General features: G+C 33.2%; 1 protein-coding gene across 1 annotated transcript in view; it reads right to left on the reverse strand.

Annotated features, from left to right (window-relative positions):
- LOC148200729 (uncharacterized) overlaps positions 1 to 26,952 on the reverse strand; it is a 57,445-nt gene that overhangs the window by 15,530 nt on the left and 14,963 nt on the right. Inside the window, 9 exon segments of the mRNA XM_088112416.1 lie at positions 4,816 to 5,643; positions 5,765 to 6,508; positions 10,738 to 11,565; positions 11,688 to 12,419; positions 12,787 to 13,599; positions 13,817 to 14,527; positions 14,642 to 14,875; positions 17,976 to 19,549; positions 19,552 to 21,024. Coding sequence (XP_087968542.1) covers positions 4,816 to 5,643; positions 5,765 to 6,508; positions 10,738 to 11,565; positions 11,688 to 12,419; positions 12,787 to 13,599; positions 13,817 to 14,527; positions 14,642 to 14,875; positions 17,976 to 19,549; positions 19,552 to 20,953 — 7,866 coding nt within the window. The 5' untranslated portion in view covers positions 20,954 to 21,024.

The following is a 26,952-nucleotide window of genomic DNA, read 5'->3' on the forward strand; positions in this document are numbered from 1 at the left end:
GAAGAAGAAAAAGAAGAAATGAACAAGGTACCCTACTCTTCTGTCGTGGGTAGCCTTATGTATGCAATGGTTTATACAAGGCCAGATATTGGGTATGTTGTAGGAGTTGTGAGCAGATACCTGTCGAATCCAGGAAAGGAGCATTGGGAAGCTGTTAGGTGGATACTGAGGTATCTAAGAGGATCTGCCAAAAGAAGCTTGTGTTTTGGCAATGGAGACCTAAAGCTAATCGGATATTCAGATTCAGACATGGCTGGAGATGTCGATTCAAGGAAGTCAACATCAGGTTATCTGATTACTTTTGCAGGGGGAGCTGTTTCTTGGTAGTCAAAACTACAGAAATGTGTGACATTGTCCACCGCTGAAGCAGAGTATGTAGCAGTGACTGAAGCCTCTAAAGAGATGCTATGGATGAAGAATTTCCTAAGTGAATTAGGACATAATCAAGACGATTATGTGGTGAATTGTGATAATCAAAGTACCATCCATCTGACCAAGAACCCCATGCTCCATTCACGCTCGAAGCATATCGACGTGCGGTATCACTGGATACGAGAAGCGCTGGATGAGAAGAAATTGAAGATAGAGAAAATCCATACAGACTTGAATTGGTCTGATATGATGACTAAGTCAGTACCAACCAAGAAGGTTGAAGATTGTTGTGAAGGTGCTGGTATCGTTGTGCCTTTTTTCAACTAAGTCAAGATGCAAAGATGGGAAAGAAGATCCATTTAAGTTTATGGGGGAGTTTTGTTGGATAAACATAAATGGGTCTCATACCCTAAATTAAGGGTCAATGTTTTTTCCATGTTTTGCTCCATGGTTTACTCCATGTTTTACTCCATGCTTTACTCCATGTTTTGCTCCAGGTTTTAAGCTTTGTTGTTTGGTGTTTTGTGTGAAGTTCTTCTATAAAAGGAAGAAGCAAGCAAAGAAGAGAACACACCAATATAGAAGCAAAAACACAATCCATCGTGAGAGAAGTGAAGCCACGGTGAAGGAGAGGAAAAATAGAGAGAGTGTGAGTGTGAGAGTTTTGTATACCATCCGAGAGGGTGAGAGATTTATAGAGAGATCCTCAGAGAGTGAGAGAAACACTGTAATCCTACTTTCATAGTGGAGATAATTTTTTGGACTCAGTCCCGTGGTTTTTTCGAGAGGATTTTCCACGTTAAAATCTTTCAGGTGTTATTTTTCCCTACTCCTACACTTTCATTTACACTTCCAATTTTTACGCTTCCGCATAGTGTCCATTTTGGGCTTCACAGAGAGGGAACAAGTACCGCTATATGTCATTAATATTTAGGATAGTTTTTAGAGAAAAATAAGTAAGTTTAAAACAAATTTAATCATATAAGTGAATTATCTATTTTTTAATATATACCTAATCAGATCTTTAAAAAGGAGAGGAGAGAATAATAACGATAGAATGTTTTGGGCTCATAATTAAAGCGGAAGATCCTATGAAAATAAACTTATCAGCGCTAATTACTGTTATGAAGTAATGCCATTCGGACTGAAGAACGCCGGGGCCACTTATCAGCGCCTCATGGATAAAGTGTTCCATAATCAAATAGGACGATGTATGGACGTATATGTCGACGACATGGTTATTCGCAGCAATTCTGTGGAACAACACCTGCAGGATTTAAAGGAGGTGTTTGGCCAACTTCGCCGGTACAGCATGCGCCTTAATCCTTCAAAATGTACTTTCGGTGTCCCAGCAGGTAAGTTCCTAGGCTTCATGCTCACATGTCGAGGCATTGAAGCTAATCCAGACAAGTGCAAAGCTGTACTCGACATGACTGCTCCGAAAACTTTAAGGGATGTACAACGTCTAGTGGGACGACTCACAGCCTTATCCAGATTCATCCCGAAGCTAGCGGAGCACATCAAGCCCATCCTGAAGAATTTGAAAAAGGGGACCACTCAACACTGGGACGATGATTGTGAAACAGCATTCGACACTGTCAAACACATTCTCACCAGTCCTCCGATTATGGCTCGACCGGATGATGGGTCCGACTTGCAGCTGTACATTGCAGCATCCCACCACGCCGTTAGTGCCGCCTTGATACAAGAGGCACCTTCCCTTAAACTGATATACTTCATCAGTCGTACACTGCAAGGAGCCGAAGAACGCTATTCTTGAATTGAGAAAATTGCCCTGGCCCTGCTCACAGCTTCTCGTCGACTGCGACCATATTTCCAGAGCCATCAGGTAGTAGTCCGAACAAACCATCCCATTGCCAAGATCCTCCGCAAACCAGACTTGGCAGGACGGATGGTCTCCTGGTCCGTGGAACTGTCAGAATTCGGACTCCGCTACGAGCCGCGCGGATCCATCAAGGGTCAACATTTAGCAGACTTTGCAGCTGAATTGGTACCTGCACCTGAGGACTCAGTCACAAAGTTGCTTCTCAGTGTGGATGGCTCCTCCGACAAAAGGGGGGAGGAGCCGGTGTCGTCCTAGAAGGACCGGATGGTTTAGTCATAGAGCAGGCCATCACATTCAAATTTCCAGCTAGCAACAACCAGGCCGAATATGAAGCCTTGATTGCTGGCCTATCCTTGGCCAGAGAGTTCGCGGTCGATCGTTTAGAGTGTCGGATGGACTCCAAATTGGTGGTCGGCCACGTGAACGGAACTTATCAAGTCAAGGATAATCAGCTGTTACGCTATTTCCACAAGGCTCAAACCTTGCTCCAAAGTTTTGTCGAGGTTAGCGTCATCCATGTACCCAGGGAGCAAAATGCAAGAGCAGATCTCTTGTCTAAGTTAACCCATTCTAAGGAGCGAGCACAGCTCTCCTCAATCATTAAGATGACGCTCGACCGTCCTGTGGTGGAAGCTTTCGTCACCAATGTGTCGACACTAGTAACAGACTGGCGCCAAAAGATCAAGGATCTTATGGAGAAACAAGATAAAGGAGAAAGCATTACTGTGGCTGATTCCAAACGCGTTGCACGTTTTATATGCATAGGCGACGACCTATACCGTCGCGGCCATAACACTCCTTTGTTGAAATGCCTATCAGAGGAAGAAGCAGACTACGTACTCCGCGAATTACACATCGGGATATGCGGATTTCACTCTGGTAAGCGGACACTGAGGGCACGCGTTCTCCGCGCAGGATATTATTGGCCCACGCTCGACCACGACTGTGAGACATTTGTCAAGAAATGTATCTCCTGCCAGGCCCATGGTCACGCCATCCATGCACCTCCCGAAGAGTTGCACAGTATTATTTCTCCCTAGCCGTTCGCTCAATGGGGCCTCGACATAATTGGACCATTACCGATCGCCAAAGCGCAGAACAAGTTCCTCCTAGTGGCGCAGAAACCATTTATTTTTAAATGATATTATTATGTACTGTTGAACCTTAAACCTAAATACTATGAAAATATTTAATTTTTATGCAAATTTTGAAAGTTATTTTTTCATTTTTAATTTTTGTTAAGTTATGATATTATATTTTTAATGTTATTTTTGTATATTATTTTATATTGTTTTATTTATTAATACTAATTTCAATCACCGTTCAACTATATGACAAGTTTAACCAGTAAACCTTGTGATGTCCCGAATGGTTTGGTTTTCAAAGCATATAGAAAAAATTCGAAGGTAATTTTCAATTCATATTTTTTCAAATTTCAAAAGTATGATTTTAGTACTTAAACAATAACTTTGAGGGTTAAAATAATTTTAGTCCACTAATATTAGTGTTTGGAAATTAAAATAATATTTTTCAAATATTAAAGATTATTTCTTTTTAAAATTTAAGAGTCCGAAGCTACATTTATCTTAAATTTCTATTAATAAAAGCATAATCAGACCTTCTTTTATTGAGAGAGATTAAAAGAATAAAAATATTCAAAAAGAACAACACTATATGTCATTAATATTTAGGATAGTTTTTAGAGAAAAATAAGTAAGTTTAAAACAAATTTAATCATATAAGTGAATTATCTATTTTTTAACACATACCTAATCAGATCTTTAAAAAGGAGAGGAGAGAATAATAACGATAGAATGTTTTGGGCTCATAATTAAAGCGGAAGATCCTATGAAAATAAACTTGCATGGGGATTTATTTAGTTGTAATTAAAACGAAAGAAATATAAGGCCAAGAGATCCAATTAGAATGAAGGTAGGAAAATAATAAAGGAAAAGTACAAAAGGATAAAAAAGAAATGTGTTGTTTAGGCTCAGTAAAAGAATAAGCAAATATATATGAAAAAAAAGAGAAAAAAATATACAATATATAAACCAAGTAAAAGAAAGCAAAATATTTGTTGAATTTCGACAGTAAATGTAAATGGGGAGAAAAGGAAGCTGAAGAAGATGAAGCAAAGTAAACATGGGATACTTATAAAATCAATAGGGTGAATAATGTAACAACTTAATCTTTTAAAATTTACTATAACAGTAAAACTAATTAACTTTTAATATTTTACTGTCAAAGGCATCTTAGTCAAAACTAATTCATAAATTAGTTAAATTTTATATTAAGAGTGGGTCATTTCGAAGCTAATTAACTTTTAAATTTATCTGAGTGATTATTAAGTCTCCTGACAGTTTATAATTGAATGTTATGTAACAACTTCTTTATGTTAATATAAAGTTATTAACATTTACAGTTTTAGAATCGATATGTAGTGTTATTTGAAGACCTTAACATATAAATGTATTAGGAGGCCGCCTGCAATTTTCTTATTAAAAGAAAATTTTCACTTATTTATTAATGATAAAATGAATGCATAGCATAATTTTTCAGCTGGCGGTAATAATTGAATTGAGAGAATGAATTCTTACCTCTTGGTGAAACAATTTCTCGATAGTTGTATTGAGATCGTCATGGAAGGTTAAATCAGAATCCTTAGATGTTTGAATTCCTGAAAGCATTGGCACTTTGATGACTCCTTCAGAAAAAGTTATCATACTGGGACATTTAACTACCATGACGATTTTTAAATACGAGCATTGCAGAGTGGCCTTCCCTGAATAAAACCTTACAAGTCTTGGCAATGATTCCAGCTTGATTGATTTGAGTCGTCCAAATACCATCTCAGCACAACCATCTTCGTTTTCATGTTTAATAATTTCTTTGATTGACTCACAACTATTTATGATTAGGGTCTCAAGTTTCACCAAACTTTGAACTGTTGCAAATGTGAATAAATACTCCATCCTTTCACAGAGTTTCACTCGCAGTTCTTTAAGATTGATGAAAGACACTGCACAATGAACTAATTTTTGTAACTGAGGGCACTCCTTAAGCTTTAACAGTTCAAGCTTTTCAGAGTACGGTTGTACCCAAGGGTGTTCTAAGCCCACCAACTCTAACTCTTTTAGATCTATCAAGAATAATTTTTTCAATCCCGCAAGTCCTCCATCGTGAACTTGAAGTTTTTGAGAGGGAAATATCTCCTTCAAACCAAAGCATTTCTGTATTAGAAGACTGGATAAATTGGGTAGCTTGTGGAAGAAGTCAAAAGGCAAACTATCTTTCTCGTTGTTATCATCCTCAAAGCACAAAAAAAGAACAACTATATTGCAAAGAATGTGTTGTAGCAACTGTACTTCTCTAAATAACATAATGTTTTCTTCATTGAGTGCCAAAAGCTTTATGTTGGGAGAAACCTAACAATTAAGGACAAACAAATTTAAAAGAAAACGTGCATGTGTTGTAAGTTAAAAGCATTAAAAGGAAAATGGAAAGAAAAGGAAACTCAAAAAAGTGTAAATGTTGATGCTTCGCTACCTTTTCAACTGAAAACATAGGTTGTTGCAGTGGGCTAATTTGAGCCCCTATAGCTCCTTTCTGATTTTCATCAAAGTCTGATGTGAATAGCTTCAATTTAGGACAATAGCTCACATGTAAGGTTTCTAATACCGGACAATCCAGATCATGCTTTCCAGGATAAAAGCAACTCAAGAGTGGCATGTTTACAAGACATAGCCACGACAAACAAGGGAGTTCAAACATTATTTTGGTTTCATGTTCCATTCCATCTTCCTTTTCAGCTATTTCTAACAGTTTTCCACAATCGATTATTTCAAGCTTCTTAAGTTTCCCGAGATTTCTTGCTAGGGATGAAGAGAACAATGCTATCAAACTTCCACAACAATGAACAACCACTTCTTGCAAATTATGAAAGCTGATAATTCCTGTGGAATTTTCCTTCCATACATGTTTCAAATTTGACAAGTTGTTTAAATTAAGTTTTTTCAAACTAGAGACTATTCCCTTTGTCTTGTCCTCACTCTCATCAATGTCAAATATTACCTCGACTGCATCAGAACTATGCACATTCAACTTTTCTAAGTTCTTCATGTAAGGGAGTACATGAAATGGAATTACGATAGCTCTTTTGCATGCTGCATCAAATTCTAATTCCTTGAAACTACCAAAGAAATTGTCTGAAATAGCAGGTTTTATGTGCTGAACTACCGTCATCTCAAGATATTCATCAAGAATCATGTGCTTTGAATGGTTGAAAAACTCCTAAAAAAGCAAGAAATTCAATATCAGGTTATAATTAACAAGTTTCATATGCTTCGTATTTAGTTAATAAGATCACTCAGATTTACCTTTAGGAGGCCAAAAAGTACACCAAATTTTTTTTTTTAAAATAAAACTTTTTTTTTCTAAAGAGGACATATGGGCTCAATTCTTTCATAACCATTGGAAAATAAACTTTCTACTTTAGTTCTATGAACAATCATGGTCAAAAGGTTGATTAGAATTATCACTTTGGACCAAGGTCAACACACACATACACATAGATCTCTACACTGATAAGATATGGTCCACTTTGGGCCAAATCTGTTTCGGTACCACTTCAAAAAATCTCTTATTAATAAATGTATCTTATGTGTATATAAACTCATGTCCATCTCTTATTTTTTCTGATGTGGAACTTTGTTTGTAACCAAATTAAGTAGACTAAGCAATTCTTACCCCATGAAATAAGCTTTCGACAGTTGTGTTGCGATCGACGTCGAAAGTGAAATCAGAATCTTTGGATGTTTGAATTCTCGAAAACATTGCTAGTTTTATGACTCCTTAAGAGAAAGTTATCATATTGGGACATTCAGTAACCATCACATTTTGTAAACATGGGCATTGCAAGGTGGCATTTCCGGAATAAAAGCTTATTAGCCTCGGTAAGTGTTTCCGGAATAAATGCTAAAGATCCTAGTTTGAAGGCACATTAATGGCCTCAGACATGAAGGGGATTAACCTTGTAATAGTAGGATGAAACTCATTCACAATGAATCTGCAAAGCAGTAGAGGCGACCACAAGTACATGTCTCCAATGAATTCGACGACAATGCATGTATCTAGATAATTGAACATAGAGAGTCTGTAATTGTATGTTTAATTATTCTATGAATGTTTGAAATATGCTATTTTATGATCAAATCAATTTAACTGTTATATGCTCATTTCTTTTATTAACTAGCTTACCATCTTTTGTGCTTGTGCTATAGTGTTTGTTGTTCTTCTTTTGCAATTATCACTTTTATTGATGTGAATAGATAAGAATAGGTGTAGGGGCACCTTAGGAGAAAGACGTTGATGTAGTTGTATATAGGGCTGGGCATAGTTCACTTAAAAACTCTAAACTACAGTTTATCTATACTGTTTTATACTTAAAAAACTTAAACTATTTTTACTAAAAACCAATTATACTGTTTAATAGTTCAGTTTAAAAACCAATTACTAAAAACCAATTATACTGTTTAATAGTACAGTTAACTGTAAACTGTGGTTTAGGTCATTCTCTATCACAATTTTCTCCCCGCCTCTTACATCCTACATTGCTTTCTCAACTCTCACCCTGTTGAAAGCTTGCCGCCGTCCGAGGTTCGCCGCTGTCGAAGGCTCTCCGCCGTCGAAGGCTTTCCACTGTCGAAGGCTCGCCGTCGTTGAAGACTCACCGAAGGCTTTTCCACATTCTGTCGTCGCCAAACTGTCGGCTCTACCACCATCATCGAAGGTTCATCACCGTCGAAGGTTCATCGCCGTCGAAGGTTCGTCGTCGTTGAAGGTTCGCTGCCATCGAAGGTTTGCCGCTGTCTCTCTAATGTTGTGGCATTGCTACGTATAGCACCGCACAAGCTGAAATGCTGCCATTTCTTTGTTTTGGTATGTCTCTCTCCCTTTTCGGTCGAAAAGGTGGTACCTCTTTTTTATGGAATTTTGATGAGTGTCTCTGTTGTTTTACTTGTGTGGAGTGGGAGAAACTGGAGTTCTTTTGATTTTTTTTTTCTGTTCGTGTGGTAAGTTGTGATATGTTGCAGTGTATGGACCCATTTGTGTTGTTTCCTTAATGTTTGTTGTTGAAAAATTGGTTTTTTTGTTGTGATTCTAGGTTGTTTCTCCTTGTTTCCTTTGGCTCGTGGATTAAGATTAAGGAACTCTCTGAAGATTAAGGTTCTAAATTATGGTCGCAGAGTCTATTTTTGTTGAGTTCTTGGTATTGCAGGAAATTGCAGCTATAGTTGTGGTTGTGGACTATTTTTTTAAAATCTTGTTCAAGGTTTAAAAGATCTACAGACTCTTTCAAGGTTTCAAAAATGATTTGCAGCTGCAATTGTGCCACAATTTCAAGGCTTTTTGGGGTCTCCAATTATAAATGGAGCCGCATTTGTTCTATTTATTTAGTTTTCGGTAATGTCTTGGATTGTGACAAAACCATCACTGTAGTTGCAATTTAGAACCTTGGACTTATGGTTTAGTTTCAAGTGAGGAGAGGAACTGGAAAAAAATAAAAGCATCTTTTTTTATAAGAGAACTCTTAATTGGAGGGGAGGTATTTGAGTTCCTCATTTTCCCTTCCCTCTAAACCTTTGAAGCAAACAACAAATTTTATTCAAATCTCTCTCTCCTTCCTTGTTTTTATATTTGTGTTGTATGAGGATTGGATCCCATGAACTGTAGTTTAAGTCATTTATGCAGAATATTGTTAAAATCTAAGGAAAAAAAGATAAAAAATGCTATTTGTATTGATTTCTTGATTGGTAAATTGGAATGAAACTATTGGTGTTTTAAGGAAAAAGTTTAAATACATCAGTAACTGTGTTGATCTTTAACCCAAACCTATATTATGCCAATTACTAAATTGAAACTTTAATTTTGATCAAAGAACACCAAAAGCACTAAGGAATTTCTATCTATGTTTTGTCCTTGGCATTATACTTACTTTATCTATTAATATTGGTTTTTCATTAAATTTCCTTTTTAAGTATTTGGTTGAGTTAAATTTTTAAGTATCTCACTTATCCCCATCTTTGTTAGCAATAACACTCAGTAGAGCTCAGCGCTGAAACACTAGAGGAGCAGGGTTCAGTATTGGAGAAAGAACTGAGCTTGAAAGGAAGGAAAACTCTTGATGTGTTGAAAGAGTTTGCTGGACCGTGAGCAGTATAATGCACTATAAAAATAGTTAACTGAACTGAACTGCATTATAAGTGAACTAAAAAATAGTTCAGTTCAGTTACTCTGAATTAGTGCAATGCAGTTTTTCTAAATTGGTTTATATATACTTAACTATAAACTTTTACAGTGCAGTACACTATAAGACAGTTTGCCCACCCCTAGTTGTATACATATAGGATCGTAAGAGCTAAGTTTAGGTTTTACCTTTTGAACACTTTGTAGTGTTGTGGTCAATATTTAGTTTCTTTGAAATTATCGATGTAAAACCTCTTATATGCTAATATGATTATTTTGGATAACTATAATAGTATAGTTATATGTCTTATTTTGATTGCTCATCAATTATCAACTTTGTAAAGTTTTATTCAATAGTATTTATTATACTATTAAATAGGATGCCCACACTAAAATAAGTTTTTTTAGTGATTATTTGTTAATGAGTTATCGTTATAATTTAAAGGACCATGAATTTGTGCATTGGGATATATGTAGGGATGGCAAAAAAATCCGCGCTCGCGGATATTCGTTGATAAAATTCCTGACGGATAGTTAGTACCCGCAGATATTTATTACCCGCGAGTTGCGGGTAGCGGGTTTTCTAATACCCGCTTATAAACGGTTGGGTGCGGGTATTATACTATCCGTACCTGCGGATATCCGCTACTCGCAAAAAATAAAAATAAAAATTTAATTTATATTTTATTAAGTTAAATTTAATTAAAATTAATTTATATTTTATAAGGTTAAATATAATTAAAATTTAATTTAATTTATATTTAATTTAATATATATTATGTTTTATATATTTTTTTGTAAATTTATTTATGTTTTATTATAATATTTTATAAAAATATATTTTTTTAAATATTTGCGGGTATCCGCGGGTATCCACGGATATCCGCAGATTTTAAAATATCCGCGGGTATTTTTTAAGCGGATATCCGTACGGATAGTGGATGGATTTTTTTGTCGAGTCGAGTTACGGGTAGGCACTATCCGTGCTGGACCCGACCCGTTGCTATCCCTATATATATGTTTCAAGCCCAAAGAATATGATGGATATTAATGTGTAATCTTAGTAAAAAATTTAGTTCGTATTTGTATACCTAGTAAAATAATTATAATTAAAATAATTATCCATAAAACAGAACCTACTGCTAATATATTCTAATCAATTTGAGGTTAAGAGAAGAGTATTTTATAACACAAGCAAAAAAAATAGTAATGTAATACAAAAGAAGACTATTTAGTATATATAAAAAAAAATAATTAGGATAAGTAATTCTGACCTTTTCGTGAAATAACCTTTCGACAGTTGTGTTGAGATCGACGTGGAAAGTGAAATCAGAATCTTCAGATGTTTGAATCCCCAAAAACATTGCTAGTTTTATAACTCCTTCAGAGAAAGTCGTCATATTGGGACATTCAGCTACGATCACATTTTGTAAACAAGGGCATTGAAAGGTAGCATTTCCTGAATAAAAGCTTATTAGCCTCGGTAAGTATTCCAGGTTAATTGATGTGAGTCGTCCAAATATAATCTCATCACAACCATCTTCCTCTTCAGTTCTTGCAATTTCTTTGATTGATTCACAGTTCTTTATGGTTAGAGTCTCAAGTTTCACCAAACTTTTAAGTGTTGCAAACGTGAATAAACACTCCATTCTTTCGCAGTAAGTCACACATAAATATTTAAGATTGATGAATGACACCGCACAATAAGCTATTCTTTCAACTAGAGGGCACTTGTAAAGCTGTAACAGTTCGAGTTTTCTGGAGTATGGTTGTACCCACATGTTCTCTAAACCTATACACTCTAAGTCCTTTAATTGCAACAAAATTAATACTTCCAATCCAGCAAGTACTTTGTCGTGAACTTGAAGCTTTTGAGAGGGAAATATCTCCTTCAGACCAAAGCCATTATCTACCATAAGATGTTTTAAATTGGGTAGCTTGTGAAATAACTCAAAAGGCAAACTATCTTTCTCATTTTTATCATCATCAAAGCACAACCAAAGTCGACTTAGCTTGCAAAGAAGGTTTTGTGGCAAATTTTCTTCTCTAAATAACATAATGTTTTCCTCATCGAGTGCCAAGTCCGTCAGTTTGGGAGAAACCTAACAATTAAGGCCAATCAAATTTAAAAGAAATTGTAGTTGTAGTTAGTTAAAAGCTATATAAGGAAAAATGAAAAGACAAGGAAGCTAAAAAAAGGTCTAAATGCTCATGCTTTCGTTACCTTTTCAACTAAGAACAAAGCTTGTTGTAGCGATCTGATTGGGGCCTCCATATCTCCTTTTTTAGAGTCTGATGTGAATAGTTTCAGTTTAGGACAACCGGCCACATACAAGACTTTTAATAAGGGACATTCTAGTTGATGCTTTCCAGGATAAAAGCAACTTAACAGTGTCATATTCAAAATTTTTAGTTGGGCTAAACAAGGAAATTCAAACATTATTGTCGTTTCATGTTCCGTTCCATCTTCCTTTCCAACTATTGCTACCAATTTCTCACACCTCCATATTATAAGATTCTTAAGCTTCTTAAAATTTCTAGCAAGGGATGAAGGGAACAGTGTTACCAAGCCTTCACAATCAGTAACAACAACCGTATTCAAATTGGGAAAACTTACAATTCCTTTCCGGTTTTCCTTCCATACACATTTTAAATTTGACAATTGTTGTAAAGTAAGGTTTTTCAAACGAAACACCATTCCATACGTCTGGATCTTACTCTCATCTATGTCAAATATTAGTTGTGCTGATTCGCATTTCTCCACATTCAATTCTTCTAGGTTCTTCAAGTATGGTAGTACATGAGAGGGAATCAAAGTATCTTTTTTATATGCTTCATCAAATTCCAATTTCTTCAAACAACCAAAGAAATTGTCTGGAAAAACAAATTTACCACGTCGATCTTTCCTCTCGGGATAATCAACAAGATTTATATCCTTTGAATATTCAAAAGAAACCTTAAAAAGAGAAGAAACTAAATGTCAGATGTGCATGACAATCAATGATTAATGACTATATAAAAAGTCTTTATACTAATTCTTATGGTACATGTGACCCGCACTTTAGTTCATTATATAATTGGTTATAAAACATATTTGGAAAAATGAAAAAAGTGGAAATTGTTTCAAATAATTCAAAGAGTATGATAATACAATCCATAAACCTTGACCTATGATAACACAATGTCCATGCTTCATATTATTTATATTTTGCAAAATAATTGAATTATTAGTTATGAACATTTTCAAAAAAATTAACATTAAATTATCTATGGAGATATGATGCAATGAAAATTTGTGATGATCAACATACTTTAATGCATACCTGGTTTGTGAGATGTGTTTGTAGAGTGGCATTCAAATCACCTTCCCAATACCATTTGTCTTTTTCTCCTGCTTCAATATGTACTTTTTGTAGCTTTGGAGCACTTTGGACTTCAGATAATTTTTTCATTTGAGGGCATTCACTTACTACTAATTTTTCTAGTAGTGGGAATTTTAAGTCACACTTCTCAACATTAGAGAAACTTGTGAGATTTTGTAGAGACACCAATTCTAATGATTTTAATTGTTTAAACTCAACCTCTTGTACTTTTTCCTCTTCATTTTCTGCAACAATTTCCACAATTAATGGACATGAACTTACCTTCATCGTTGTGAGTTGATTTAAGGTTTTAGCAGTTGAGAGTGTCATTAAATTCCTCATCATACAGTTCACCACTTCTAAGGATGTTAAGTACCTAAAAGATACGGAGGATGATGCTAGATTTCTCAATTTTTCGCATCCGCGGATGATTAAGCGTTCTACCCTCTGAAGAAGCACATCATGCTCAAAACCAATCTCCTCTAGAAACCACATGCTACGTAATTCTAACTCTTTAAGTTGCATAACACCACCTATTTTTTCAGGTGAACTAAGACTTTCAGGAGTACAAATTCTTTTCATGTGACAAAGTCCCAATGTTAAACTTTTCAAATTGGGAAGTCTGTGAAGAAACCAAAAGAGAACTTCATTATTCTTCAACCGGTACAAATTAACTTCTTCTAGTTTGTGCATTCTGTGAACATTAACAATGTATTTTTGCAACCACTCTGCTTCCTTCAAGCTCACCGACATGTATTCCAAATTATAAATTGCCTAAATAAATTAATAAAAAGACTTATTGTTAGTATTAAAGCATACTAGTTGAATAATAATTTATTATTTTGATTTAAGAAATAAAAGACGTAATCTCACATCCTTGTTAAAGGTTGCGGATTCACGCTTTTCATAAAAAACAGGACATATTTCTATATTTCCAAGAACAAGCTTCAAAAAAGAACTTCTTATTTGTATCTGAACGAACTTTATGTACCTTTTTTGTTGCTAAAACAATTGGTTGCTCTGATGAATTTGTGATTTCTGAAGTCAATCCTTCGAGCATGCTACAGTCGACTATATCCAATTTCTTTAGTGGTGGCCACTCTAAAGTATGAATTCCTGAGTAGAAACTCCTCAATTCATTCAAGTCTATTAATGATAGAGTGTTTAGATGAGGAAATTTAAAGGTGATAGCAGTTGCACTTGAATGTTTGTCCAAAGCAATAATCTCTGTCATTGCCCAACAATCCCATATCTCAAGGACTTCTAGTTTCTGTAGGTCATTGGCAATAGAAACTGGAAAGAGATATTTCAATTTTGGACTCACATCAACTCTTATGCTTTGCAAATTATTACATTTGAGTATTTCACCAGTGTCACCCATCCATACGTTCACCAAATTTGGCAGGTTTTCTAGAAATATATTACCCAAATTTGCTTCAATAATATCACAAGTGTGCGGAATATTTGCAAAATCAAATATGTTTTCAACCAATTTGCAATCTTTAACTGTCAAGCTTTGAAGGCTTTGCAATCTTTGCCCCATATAATTAGGAAAAATTGTAACAAGTTTATGGCACTCTCTTATCGTCAAAGAGTTCAAATTGCTAAAGGAGTGAAAACCAATATCAGATTTCCAAATGGTACAGAGTTTCTCCATGCAGATAATCTCCATTTTCTTCAACTTAGGAAAAACTTGAATATACTGTTACAATAAAAATACTTTATAGGTGAGCAATTAAAAGACCTGATTACTTAATATATCAAACAACAAAGGATAACATTAATCAAACTCAATATTAAATGAATCCACACACACCTCTGCATCTTCCGGACGAAATATATCTTCCATCATTTCACATTCACTTACAAAAATGCTTTCAAGATTCACCAAACTTTCAGCAATAGAGAATGATAGTAAATACTTTAAATTACCGCAATCGGTCACATTCAATGTGAGCAAATTTTCAAAACAATGGTCATATTGGTCACTCCATATCTTTTGGATGTTGATTGAGGATAACTCCAAAGATTCTAATTTGGGGATTGAAACCTGTAAGAGCACATAAAATGTCATAACAAGAAGATTTCATTTCAAAAGATATGTTTTTCCCTATATAAATGTTAAATTATGATGCAACTTCTATAAAGTTAAAAAAAAAAAAAACTAAAATTAGGTGAAGTTCTAAGAAATTCTAGATCATTGTGAAGAAACAATCTCATGCCTATATATGTGGTGAAATTTTTCAATATGCTCAAGTAACTTTATAAAACATAATAAAGTTTAGTTCCATAATATGTAAAACTCCTCCATTACCCACCGTTTCCAAATCTACCTTCTACAATATTTACTACAATGCTACTCACCTCACTAAGCTTGTCAAACTCTCCTTAAATTCTAATAGTGTTACCAAAGTTTCACATGGTAATCTAGTAGGCGTAGATGTAATACCCAACTATTTCTGAAAAAGACTTTCCTACTATATTCCATATCAATCGCAAAAATTTTCTAAGAAATGGCCAATATGGATCCTTCTTCATCTACTTTTGTACCTATTTTTATTGGATAAAATTATGATTAAGTAGTGTAGAAGGAGCTTTTAACAATGGTTAAAATGAACTTTTGAAGATGGTTCAACCCATCGTCATAAGTTTAAAAAATTGACGACAAACTGAACTACAGTCATAAGCTAAAAATATTAATGATGATCACGAAGAAACAATCATTGTCGTTCATAAATTTAATTTAAAAATAAATAAAAAAACGTGGAGAGGGAGTATCACAGTGTTCATTGGGAGGGAGAAAGCACAATCAACAGTTGTGGGACAAATTGCACGGTATTGGAGGGGTAAGCAAGGTGCATACCAGCAGCAACGCATGACAATAGCATCATCCTGAATGGGAAGAAAGTGTGTTCGCAGCACCGAGAGCGAGAGAGAGTGACACAATCAGTAAAACCCACTTTGCGAGGAAAGGGTCCACTTTTCCTATGACAGAGGCTCCAAAGGAAAGGGACATTTGTCGGAGTAGCCAACAATAACAAAACACAATCGTTTGTAGCATGGGAAATCATAGAAAGGATGATGCAAAAACGCTAGAGAAAATGCAAGTGGGATAAGGTGTCAATCAAAAATTTCTTTCAATCAAAACAAGAAGTTAAGGTCTCAAAATAAAGGAAGTGGAGGAAAGAAAATAGAAAAAGTTATAGAAATAAATAAAACATTATAGAAGCTTCTCTAATTCCAAATGAGATAAATATCTCCATGTGACATTTGCAAGAAATCAAGTCACTTGGAGAAAGAATGTTGACATTGCAAAAAGCCACGGTGTCAACACTAAAAGAAATTTGAACTCATGGAAATTGGTTCTTGGATTGGGATGCAATAACGACATGGCCAAAATAAGAGCAACTTGAGGGATATTGGGCACTTTGTCAAAGTGAAAGTTCAATCAAGAAACAACGCACTAATGGAGTCAAAAGGAAGAGGTATTGATGTGGTGGAAACTTAGAAAGGGATGTGACTAAAAAAGATTTTGGAAATAATTGCATGTAGTTCACCTAATATTATTTACGGATTGTTTAGTATGTAACTTATCCAATATTATCTACAAAAAAATTTTTTATGTAATTCACCTATGAATTATGTAACATAACATAACTATGTATTTTGAATAAATTATCTATGAATTATTTTATATGTAACTTCCATACGGATTATTTCATATTTCATATTTGATATATGTATTTCACTCAGAATTACATACAAAATAATTCATATGTAATCTTTTATGGATTCTGTTATTTATATATAATTTCGTATGTAACGTTTTATACAGTTTTTTTTTTTATGTAAGATTAATGACGTCTATATTACATGCAGATTTTTCATATGTAATCCGTGAGTAATATCTAATTACATACCGATTTTATGCAATGTACTGATTTTGGAAAAAATTGATTTTTTTGTCGTAGTGGGAACTGGAAGATTGTCCATATGAAAAATATATCATTGAATTTAAATGGATTTATAAAGCAAAACTAAATCCCTACGGCAGCTTACAAAAGCATAAATCTAGGTTGGTAGCAATCTAGAATTGCCTATAATTAGACATTCACCTAGTTGCTCACCTGGACACAAGAGCTCTAATAGCTATTTTAACACAAAAAGGATGGAGCATTCACTATTTGGATTTCAAATAAGCTTTGTAAATGATGTTCTTGAAGAAGAAATATATGTGGTGCAACAAAGAGGATTTGTAAGCCAATTTGATGAAGCTAAAATGCTAAGGCTAAGAAAAGTTCCATATAACTTAAAACAAGTTCCTCCAACATGGTATAACATAATTAATAAGCTCCAATTAAGGATTTCAGATAAGCAAGAATAAGTCAACATTATACATCAGGACTCAATGTCAGTTTGATACTTTTGTTGTTTCTCGTAAATGATCTTATCTACACATAAAACAATAGGAAGATGATGATGGAATTCAAACAAGACATGATAAAACAATCAATATCACCAACCTTGAATTGATTAACTACTTTCTCGACATAAAGGTCAACCAACAAAAAGAAGGAATATTTATCTAAAAAAAATATATATTTACACTTTACCAAATAAGTTCAAGATGCATGGTTTCAAATATGTTTATATGCACACACCTCCTTCCTACTCTCCTCTTCTCTCGGTATATATATTTATATGCACACACATTATCAGAGAAATCTAAAAAAATAAGTTAAATATTCTTTTTTCTAAGAACCTATTATAGAAAAGTTCTGAAAAATTATAAATCATCATAAGTCTCTCCCTATAAATTGAGGCTTGAGGCTTATAATGATTTATAATTTTATATATCACATACATATATATCTTTCATTGTATACAAGTTCATAAACTCAATACAGTTTCTTTCCATTAGAGCAATTGTTACCTTATTCAAAACTACTCCACATTCCTCATCATCTCTGAAGTTTCCTTCTATAATATATATTTACTAAATTACTATTCATCCCACAAAACTCCTCAATCTATCCTAATATTCTAACATGAAAAGAAATTAAATGAATAGTATTTTTATGCTTCTTTTAAGGTAATAACAACATACAAATTAAACATTACACATGTAATTATGATAAGGTTTTACGAACCTTTTCATTGAAGAGTGGAAGGCAAGAATTGGTGACCCCATGCTCAGCGTTAGTAACAATATTTGTGTTCTCGTGGCCTTGCAGCAATGGTACACTACCAAGCATCTCATCAACGGCATATAAACAAATAAATGTTGGTAAAGACTTTAATGTTAATTGTCGTAACTTGGGAAACTCAATCATCTCATCACTCATAGTTTGAGTGTGTCTTTCTTTTGAAACTATCTCCTTCAAAGAATCACAGTCACACACTTCAATTGTTTCAAGCTCAGTGAGGAGTCTAACCATGCAAAATGGGAAAAGGTTTACCAATTTAATGCAGGTTTTAATCTTGATGACCTTTAAATTGCGGAAAGAGGTCTCTTCAAGCTGATTGTCACATATTATTTCCAAATTATCCAATTTGTAAAGCCATATGGACTCTAATTTGGTAAAAGCGACTAAAGAGTGAAACCGCTCCCTTGGATTGATAACATAATTAATGCCAAAATTGTTTACAATGGATAAATGTTTCAAATTTGGAAATCCTTCGACATTTAATTCATAGAAAATATCTCGAACATCATTGAGTTCTCCTAGCAGCAAACATTCGACAGTTTTGAACAACATTTTAATCCATTTATCAGAATGAATATCAATACCTTCTTTTAGCTTTAATGCCAAAAATTTCACCTCCTCATACTTGTCAGGGACTTTGAATTCTCCAACTGTAAGCAAGTTAAGTAAGTTGAATTCACCAATGACAATCTTGTAACTATTCAACTTGTCCAAAAAAAAGTTCTGCGGAAAATGGGCATAACTTTGAATGTGTATGTCTAGATTTTGCAAGTGATTCAAGTGCCTCAACTCAGAGAGACTAGCATTTTTACTTTCCGTTTCCTCAGCCTCCCATAAAATCAGACTCTCTCTAATATAAAATTCCTCTAAAATGTTCATCCTTGGTATGATATTGGAAGGTATTTCTCTTAGTTTTGGGCAATTGCTTATGTCGAAAAGCTGAAGCTTATCTAATTGCCCAAATCCAAGAGGCAAACTTTCAATATTAGATCCTGAAAGACTAAGAATTCGTAAGTTCTTTAACTCACCAATGATTGATAAGTTCTTTCCTAAAGTGCATCTCTCCAAACAAAGCATTCTTAGTTTTTTTAGGCATTTAATTGATGAAGGTAAGCGAGATAGATTAACACCGGTCAATACCAACACTCTGAGTCGAATCATAAATTTAAAAAGGTAATCTGGTATTTTGAAAGATTCAGTGATATTGTCAATATGTAAGACTTCAACTCGAGGACAATGTAATCTCTTAGGAAGCTCATCTTTGATGTCACAAGAGTGTAAAAAAATGGCAGTGTACCTTTCAAAGTCATCTTCATGAGGCCACTCGTCAAGTATGTCATTTTTCATAAAAAACACTTGTTTTTCTTTGGATTTCGAAAGAGCAATACCTCGCACAATGTCATGCATGTTGAAACGATCAGTAGAATAACTTCTCACCAACAAACTCGATTCTTCTAGTTCTTCTATCATCCTCTGTACCCTTTTCCTGGCATGTGTAATTGTTTGGACTCCTTGAAACCAATGCAAAATTTGACCAAATCCATAATCAAAGCATCATTTCCCATTCTTGCACACTGTAAGAACATACGCTTTAACTGCTCACTTTTTAGTTCATTATAGCTCAACTTTATAGAGAAATCAGTAAATCCCCATTCTTCCGTAAAAATTTCTGTTTTAATTTTTTGACAAATGTCCTCCCAAGCGGATAAGCTTTTATTCTTCAGTGTCTTTCCTATGGAAACTAACGCCATCGGAAGTCCACTCCATTTTGCAATTTCAATAGCATTCCTATCAAACTCGGAAGTTTTTACATCAGCAACTTTCTTAACCAAAGTCGCTGCCTCCTTTTCATTAAGGTTTTCCACCGAAAAGGTCAATTGCACATTCATTTCATCACATAATACTTCTTTCTTTCTAGATGTTAGAAGAATTTTGCATCCTTTGTAACTGTTGGATGACTTTTCCTTTTTCATCTTATTCAAATCAACTTTTAACAACTCATTATTTTCTTTCTTGTTGTAATCAAACTTGTTATCTATGTCATTGGCATCCCGTCGGCTTGCATCATCTTCTTCATCACCATCATCATCATTACATGGAATCCCAAGTCTATTCAAGTCCAATTCATCCCAGAGATCATCAAGGATAATAAGGGTGTTCTTTTTATCTTTCTTTAACTTCTTTCGAATACGATTTGCTCTAGCAAACTCATTTGTCTCTTCCAATGTCATATCTAGCATGCCAGCAATTTGTCCTTGAATTTTTTCGAAATCAGGATTTCCTGTAATATTTGCTATGATCACTCTCTTGAACAACTTTTCTTTAGCTTTCTTAGCAATTTCTTTAACTAAAAAGGTCTTACCCATACCAGAAGGCCCATAAACTCCAATCATATCAACTGTTGAGTCTTTCAATTCTTTCATAATCTTCTCCAATGTTCTAGTTCTAGATGCAAAACTCACATAACCACTGTTTGAAAAAGCATAATCATCGGATGGGTATTCCTGATACGAAACTTTGTCAAATTTCTTTTCGTAAAGTCCATCTTCTATGATTTCCTCTACCATCTTTGTAGCTTTTCTACCAAGCTGATACCTCAAAAGGAAGTTATTTGGAAGGAAACCAATTGAGCATATTTTCTTTTCATGACTTTCATCATCAATATAACTTTTATATTCTTTTATCTTCTCATCCATAAGCTTTAAGCAACTTTGAACGTCATTTTCAATTTCTTCTGCATTTCTTCCTGACTCGTCAACTTGATGTCGTAGTCTCTCCCTATTGTGTTCTAGCTTTTCAATAAGAGATTCCAACTCTTTAAATTTGCCTTTGTAATTAAAAAAGTAGCCCCATTGTCGTTTGACCACATGTCCTAAAATTTTCAGAAAACTCTCAGTTGCTGCAGAACCAACTGGATCCATCCTCCCTTATGAATGAACACTTTCGTCTCGTCTTGACTTTATGCTTCCCAATACTGTTAGTACTTTTTTTCCTAAATATTGCAAATGCAATTTTCAAAAGAAAAGGAAATAGATAAAACATTGAGCAAATAGAACGAATGAAAGGTGGCACATACTTCTAAAAGTTCCTCTAAGAAAATCATAGAAACCAAAATATGTTTATAGATATTAGAAAAATTTATAAATATCGCCGCAATTAAAAAAGTACTAGAAAGTTGTTAATGCAAAAAATTTGTACAAGTAACATTTACAGTTGCTGGAGTGATGCCAATTATTTCCAATTGAAACTTTTTTAGTTGTTTCTATATTACTTTTATTTTGCTGGTATATAAGATCGGTTAAAACTAAAATGATATAGCTGTAGGTATATGTTTATGATCTCTACTTTTACCTCAGTCATTGTTTATTGTGCCTAAAGGGGAATTTCACAGTTTCTTTTTTTTTTTCAAATTTGCTATGAAATTACAAAGTGTCTAAAATTTGAGTGGAAAAATTAATTTATCAAGAGATTTGATCTCCTTTTTTTCCTCTATCTTCTCTTGTATTTTTAACTTCATTATATTAAAAAAAAATAATTATACTTATCCAGTAAACTATCTAATTAATATTATATAGAGTACTTATGATCATAAAAACATAAATATGTATATAAATTTAAGAAAAATATAATATAAAATTTCTATTCTATCTTTCAAATTTCGTTTTAAATCTTAATCATTTTCTTATTCATACACTTCTCACTTTCTCATTTGGTCATAGAGTATGTTTATTTTAAAGTTGAGATAATCGTTATCCACAATCTTCCTGATATATATATCTGACGAACCTGACCATCCCATATGAACGACACCAATGACCACATTTCCATTGCTAAGATGATGGAATTGAAACAAGTTTAAGACATTATTTTCCTTCTCTCAGCACATTAACCGGCTTTTCCAACTTACAAAACATAAGCTCTAATTATCACTTTGTCAAAAAACCTAAAAATGAGACTAGAGAAAATAAAAGAGATTGTCAATCAAGCTACATTATTTAGTAATCTATTTCTAGCATAGTTTCTCATAGCAATTACATGAATTTTGAACTAACACTTGTAAGACCATAATGTCTATAATCTTCAATCACCAAGTAGTTAATATTTTAGTAAGTATTATGTTCTTAATACTTCCCACGCTTTCATCTTTTAAAACTAACTCACATCCCTTCATTTTCTAAATTATTATCATAACTTCAACAACCAACCTTTTACTATTCTTCAAAACAAACTATGTGTTGGGATAATGAAAATAATATGTTTTGAAAATTCTCCCATCACCTAGGATAAACAAGGGAGTGAATGTTAGTAACTATATAATGAACTTTAAGTTCATAATATTTTTTGTCTCAAGTCAAAGACATTTTAAGTTTGTATTTGACTTTTTTTTATAAAAGTTTTGTGAGGTTTATTGGATTAAATTTTTGTTATTTTTATTATTATCTTTTTTAAATAATTAAATATTTATTAAATAATTAGGGAAAGATAAGTATTTAGTTTTTATTTGTGAAATATTGTGTAGATAAGTAGAAAATGCAAAACATTGAAGAATATATCAAGATTATAATTTAGTTATAATTTATTTGAGTACAATTTACAGGCCGATTAGTTTGATCCAAGTTGTCCAGCGATTTGTGTGTTTTGAAAATCATTGAATAGATGTGTCATAAACTTAAGAGGTATTCCTCATTGTTTACGAAAGAGACTCCTTTATAGACTACTAGGGGTGTGGGAAGCTCTCTCACACTCCTCCTTAGGTCTTTTCCTTCATTTATGTTTTCTCTCCCTTTTTCGGGTTGAAAGGAAAGGTAGGCTACGAATGGGAGATGTGGATGTGAATGGGAAGCACAAATGGAGTTTGGAGTTGTTGCTTAATGTCGTGGAAAAGGGCTTTCCTCTTCTCTTTGGCTCCAATTTCTTCCCATCTCTTCTATTTGTAAACCCTAGGCTCTCTAGCATGGAGAGTTAATGTTATTTGTTGAGATTGGATATAATAAACTAATTCTTGTGTATTTTTTATGTTAATACATATGCTTTTTTCATTTCAATATTAGTATTTGATTTTTATGTTTAATGTTTGTTGTGGTTTGATCCCATGACTTGATTTCTGGTTCTTAAGGTGTTAAAAAATGTCTTTGGAACCTAGAACAAAAACTGAATACGAAATGGAGCTTGTATCTTGGGATAAAACATGATTCATTAGTAATCTTAAGACTTTGAACTTAATGCACAATTTTACTTGTTGAGGATTCAAGAGATTGAACTTTGATGAGTTGTCATAGGCTCAAAGTTACTAGAAATAGGATTTGAGTAAACTTGTGAGTTGATTTTAACTTGAATAAGAAATTAAAATGTTTGCAAATGAATGAGATTGAAGTGAATGAAATCTAGTCTTTACAATTGTAAATAGTTTATGTTAAATTCCTATTCCACATCAATTGTTTCATAAAAATACAAAAAGGAGTTTCTTCATGCTTTTGTAAGCTTTGTTATTTAATTGAGTTGTGAATTGCAAGAGTTTTTGAGTGTTGCACAAGTTCATTGAGAAAATGATATCTAGACTTTCCACTTTATTACTTGGATGATTTGGTACACTGGTCAATATCTTAACAATGGGTGTATTCTAATGGTATTTATACACAAGCATTAGCTAATATTGATGCAAAGTGTGTGGTTTTATACACGGGCATTGATTAGCATTGATGCAAGGTATATGATGTTTATGCACAGGCATTGGGTAATATTAATGCAAGGCATGTGGTATTAATTATGCATGGGCATTGTTAGCATTGATGTAAGGCCTATGGTATTTATACACAAACATTGGCTAATATTGATGCAAGCATGTGATGATTATACACGGGCATTGATGCAAGGTGTATGAAAATTCTTGGGATGATTTAATTCCAAGTAAGTATACTCTCTAAGGTGGAGTATATGATTGCTAGTATAGACAATGAAGATGTGTTTATTTTTAATTATGGTGGAGATTGGTATCAAAGCTCTGATACCACTTGTTGGAAAAAAATGCACCACCAATTAAGAACATTATCGTCTTTACCCCAAGAATGACAAAGAAATAAGATAAATACAAGAATATAACATGAAAACTCCAAAACTAGAGAAAAATCACGAGAGTTGTCTAAAAATAACCAAAGAATACCAATATGTTAAAATTTGTACAATAAATAGACAACTCTCTTATGCCCTTTGACCCAAGTACACTCACACTCTCCAAAGAGAGAATTTAACTCAAACATCACAACACTCTACTACAAGAGTATAAGAAAAGTCATACAAGCTTAAAGTGTCTTTGACTTGGGGCAAGAAACACCAAATTTATGGTACATTATATAATGGCTTAATACCCTATTTTGTCCTCAGTTTCGCTCGAAAATGTCAAATTAGTCCATCCTTTAAAAAATGCGTCAATTACGTCCTCACTTAATAAAATTTGCATCAATGAAATCCCTTCCGTTAAATTCGTACAAACGGCATTACTTAATAAGAGAGAAAAATAATTAATGTCGTATGTACGGATTTAACGGAAGGGATCTCATTGATGCAAATTTTATTAAGTGAGAACGTAATTGACGCATTTTTTAAAGGATGGACTAATTTGACATTTTCGAGCGAAACTGAGGACAAAATAGGGTATTAAACCTTATATAATTAATATCACTCAATTTATCCTTGGTGAAGTGGGACTTTCTAAGATGTATTATTTTCATCAACCCAACATTGTGATACCAACAAAGTTGGATTCAGTCATCCAAATTTATTTTCTTTGTCACTCAAGAAAAAATTTCTTACCTATAACTAAAGATGTTAAAATGAGATCTAACCTGTGAGCTAACTCAACTCACCACAAGTTTGAGCCACATTGGGTTGAAAATTTTTTATTGATTTTTTAATATAGGTTTAACTGAACCCAGCTTAATCCACATATTAAACGAGTTTAAGCCGAGTTGAAGGAGTGTTTACTCGCAACCCACAACCAATAGCACTTTATTAGAATTTTGCAATTTTTTATAAGTATTTATTATAATTATTTACTACTTCTACAATTTCATAATTTGATATTTTCCTTAGAATGGGTTTAATTGCTTCCTTTGTTCCCAGTTTGGTTGAATTGTGTCAAATTCATCCTCATTTTTAAAAAAGTTTCATTGTCGTCCTCACGTGGTATAAAAGTGTCAATTGAATCCAAACATAGAAAAAATTTGTGTCAAAGTAGTCATTTTTCCTATATATCTGTGTCTTCCTTTCATATGTCACTTCTCTGGAGCTATGAAAAGCCTTAAATTGGATAAGGTAAAATGAATATCTGTACTTGATTGTATGAAAGGAAGACACAGAGATATAGGAAAAATGACTACTTTGACACAAATTTTTTCTATGTTTGGATTCAATTGACACTTTTACACCACGTGAGGACGACAATGAAACTTTTACACCACGTGAGGACGACAATGAAACTTTTTTGAAAATGAGGATGAATTTGACACAATTCAACCAAACTGGGGACAAAGGAAGCAATTAAACCCTTAGAATGTCATTCAATAATATTTAAATAGGTTAAATGTTTAATTTATTTATTCGTCAAATTATATACATTAATACTTTAATTTTCAACTACTATTTTAATATTATTTGGAGAATTAGGTAAACACTTGAATTATCCTATTATAAAAAAATAATTAGGTCAATCCACTTTCATTGTATTATAATAAATATAAAAATAAATTACAAAAACAAAACATTTGTAAGTAATTGAACTCACTGACCCACAACTTGTAGTCTCGAACCAAGTTATAAAATTTTTAACTTACCAAAAAGTGAGCCAATTGAACTAATATTTTTTTAGCTCAACACAGGGTAGATGACTTTAACACCCCTATCCATGGCTAATACCATTCCACCCTCATTTAATTGTTGTCTCTTGTTTTTAGTGGAGAAAATCATAACTTTAGTGTTAAAATGAAGAAATATTTTTGCATATAAGATTTATAAGACATAGAAAAGAGGGATATACACTATTTCTTCAATCATAGAGAAACAAGAAGACTAATGTGAACAAACATAAAGATTCAATTATTTTAATAATGCGTAAATGGCATTGAGTAATATTATTTCAATAGTGCATAAATGGCATTCGATCATGATAACAATAATTACGTGACTATCATTAAAAGAAATGAAATGGTAATAATTTTGAAATTAGGGTGACCAAGTTGAATATTACAAAAGAGTCTGCATCTTATCTTATTTTTTATGACGATCTCATGAGTATAGTCGTTGTAGATTATCTATTTTAACAGGGACAAGCATGGTTGTTGTATATATCATGTATATCTTTCTTAAGGTCATGTTTTCTCTTTGTACATTGTCTTTTTATTTTAGATTTATTATTCTGAGATTTAATTGTAAATAATATAATGTATTTCAATTTATTTGAATTCTTGAAATTCATAATCTAACACAAGGTATATGTTGGTGTGAGATAAATTTTATAGCTAAACACCTTCTACAATTAAGTGTTTGAGGCCGGTCAAAACATGATAAATATATTATATAACTAAGATAAATACTGTTTTATTGTTTTATTGGTGATATGATGTTAGGAAAAAAACATTGGCTACTTGGACACAATATTATCCCTCACTTGTCTTTGCAATCGAAAGCTTGAGTAAACCATAATAAAAAAGAAGAAAAAAAAAACACAACTTGCCCCTTCTGTAATGGATGATACAAGTTTCATTGCCACCAAAAATGAAAAGAGAATCGTGTTAAAAAGCATGTTAAGGACTCACATGATTTAGTAAGACTATCTTACCATTTATTCATTACGATTATTTTGCATTTATTAAAATAAAATAATTTTATTACATGATAAAATATATAACTTAATAATATCTAATCT

The sequence above is a fragment of the Vigna umbellata genome, chromosome 4 (genome assembly GCF_029865625.1).
Source record: "Vigna umbellata cultivar VRB3 chromosome 4, Vumbellata_1.0, whole genome shotgun sequence".
NCBI classification, from domain to species: Eukaryota; Viridiplantae; Streptophyta; class Magnoliopsida; order Fabales; family Fabaceae; genus Vigna; species Vigna umbellata.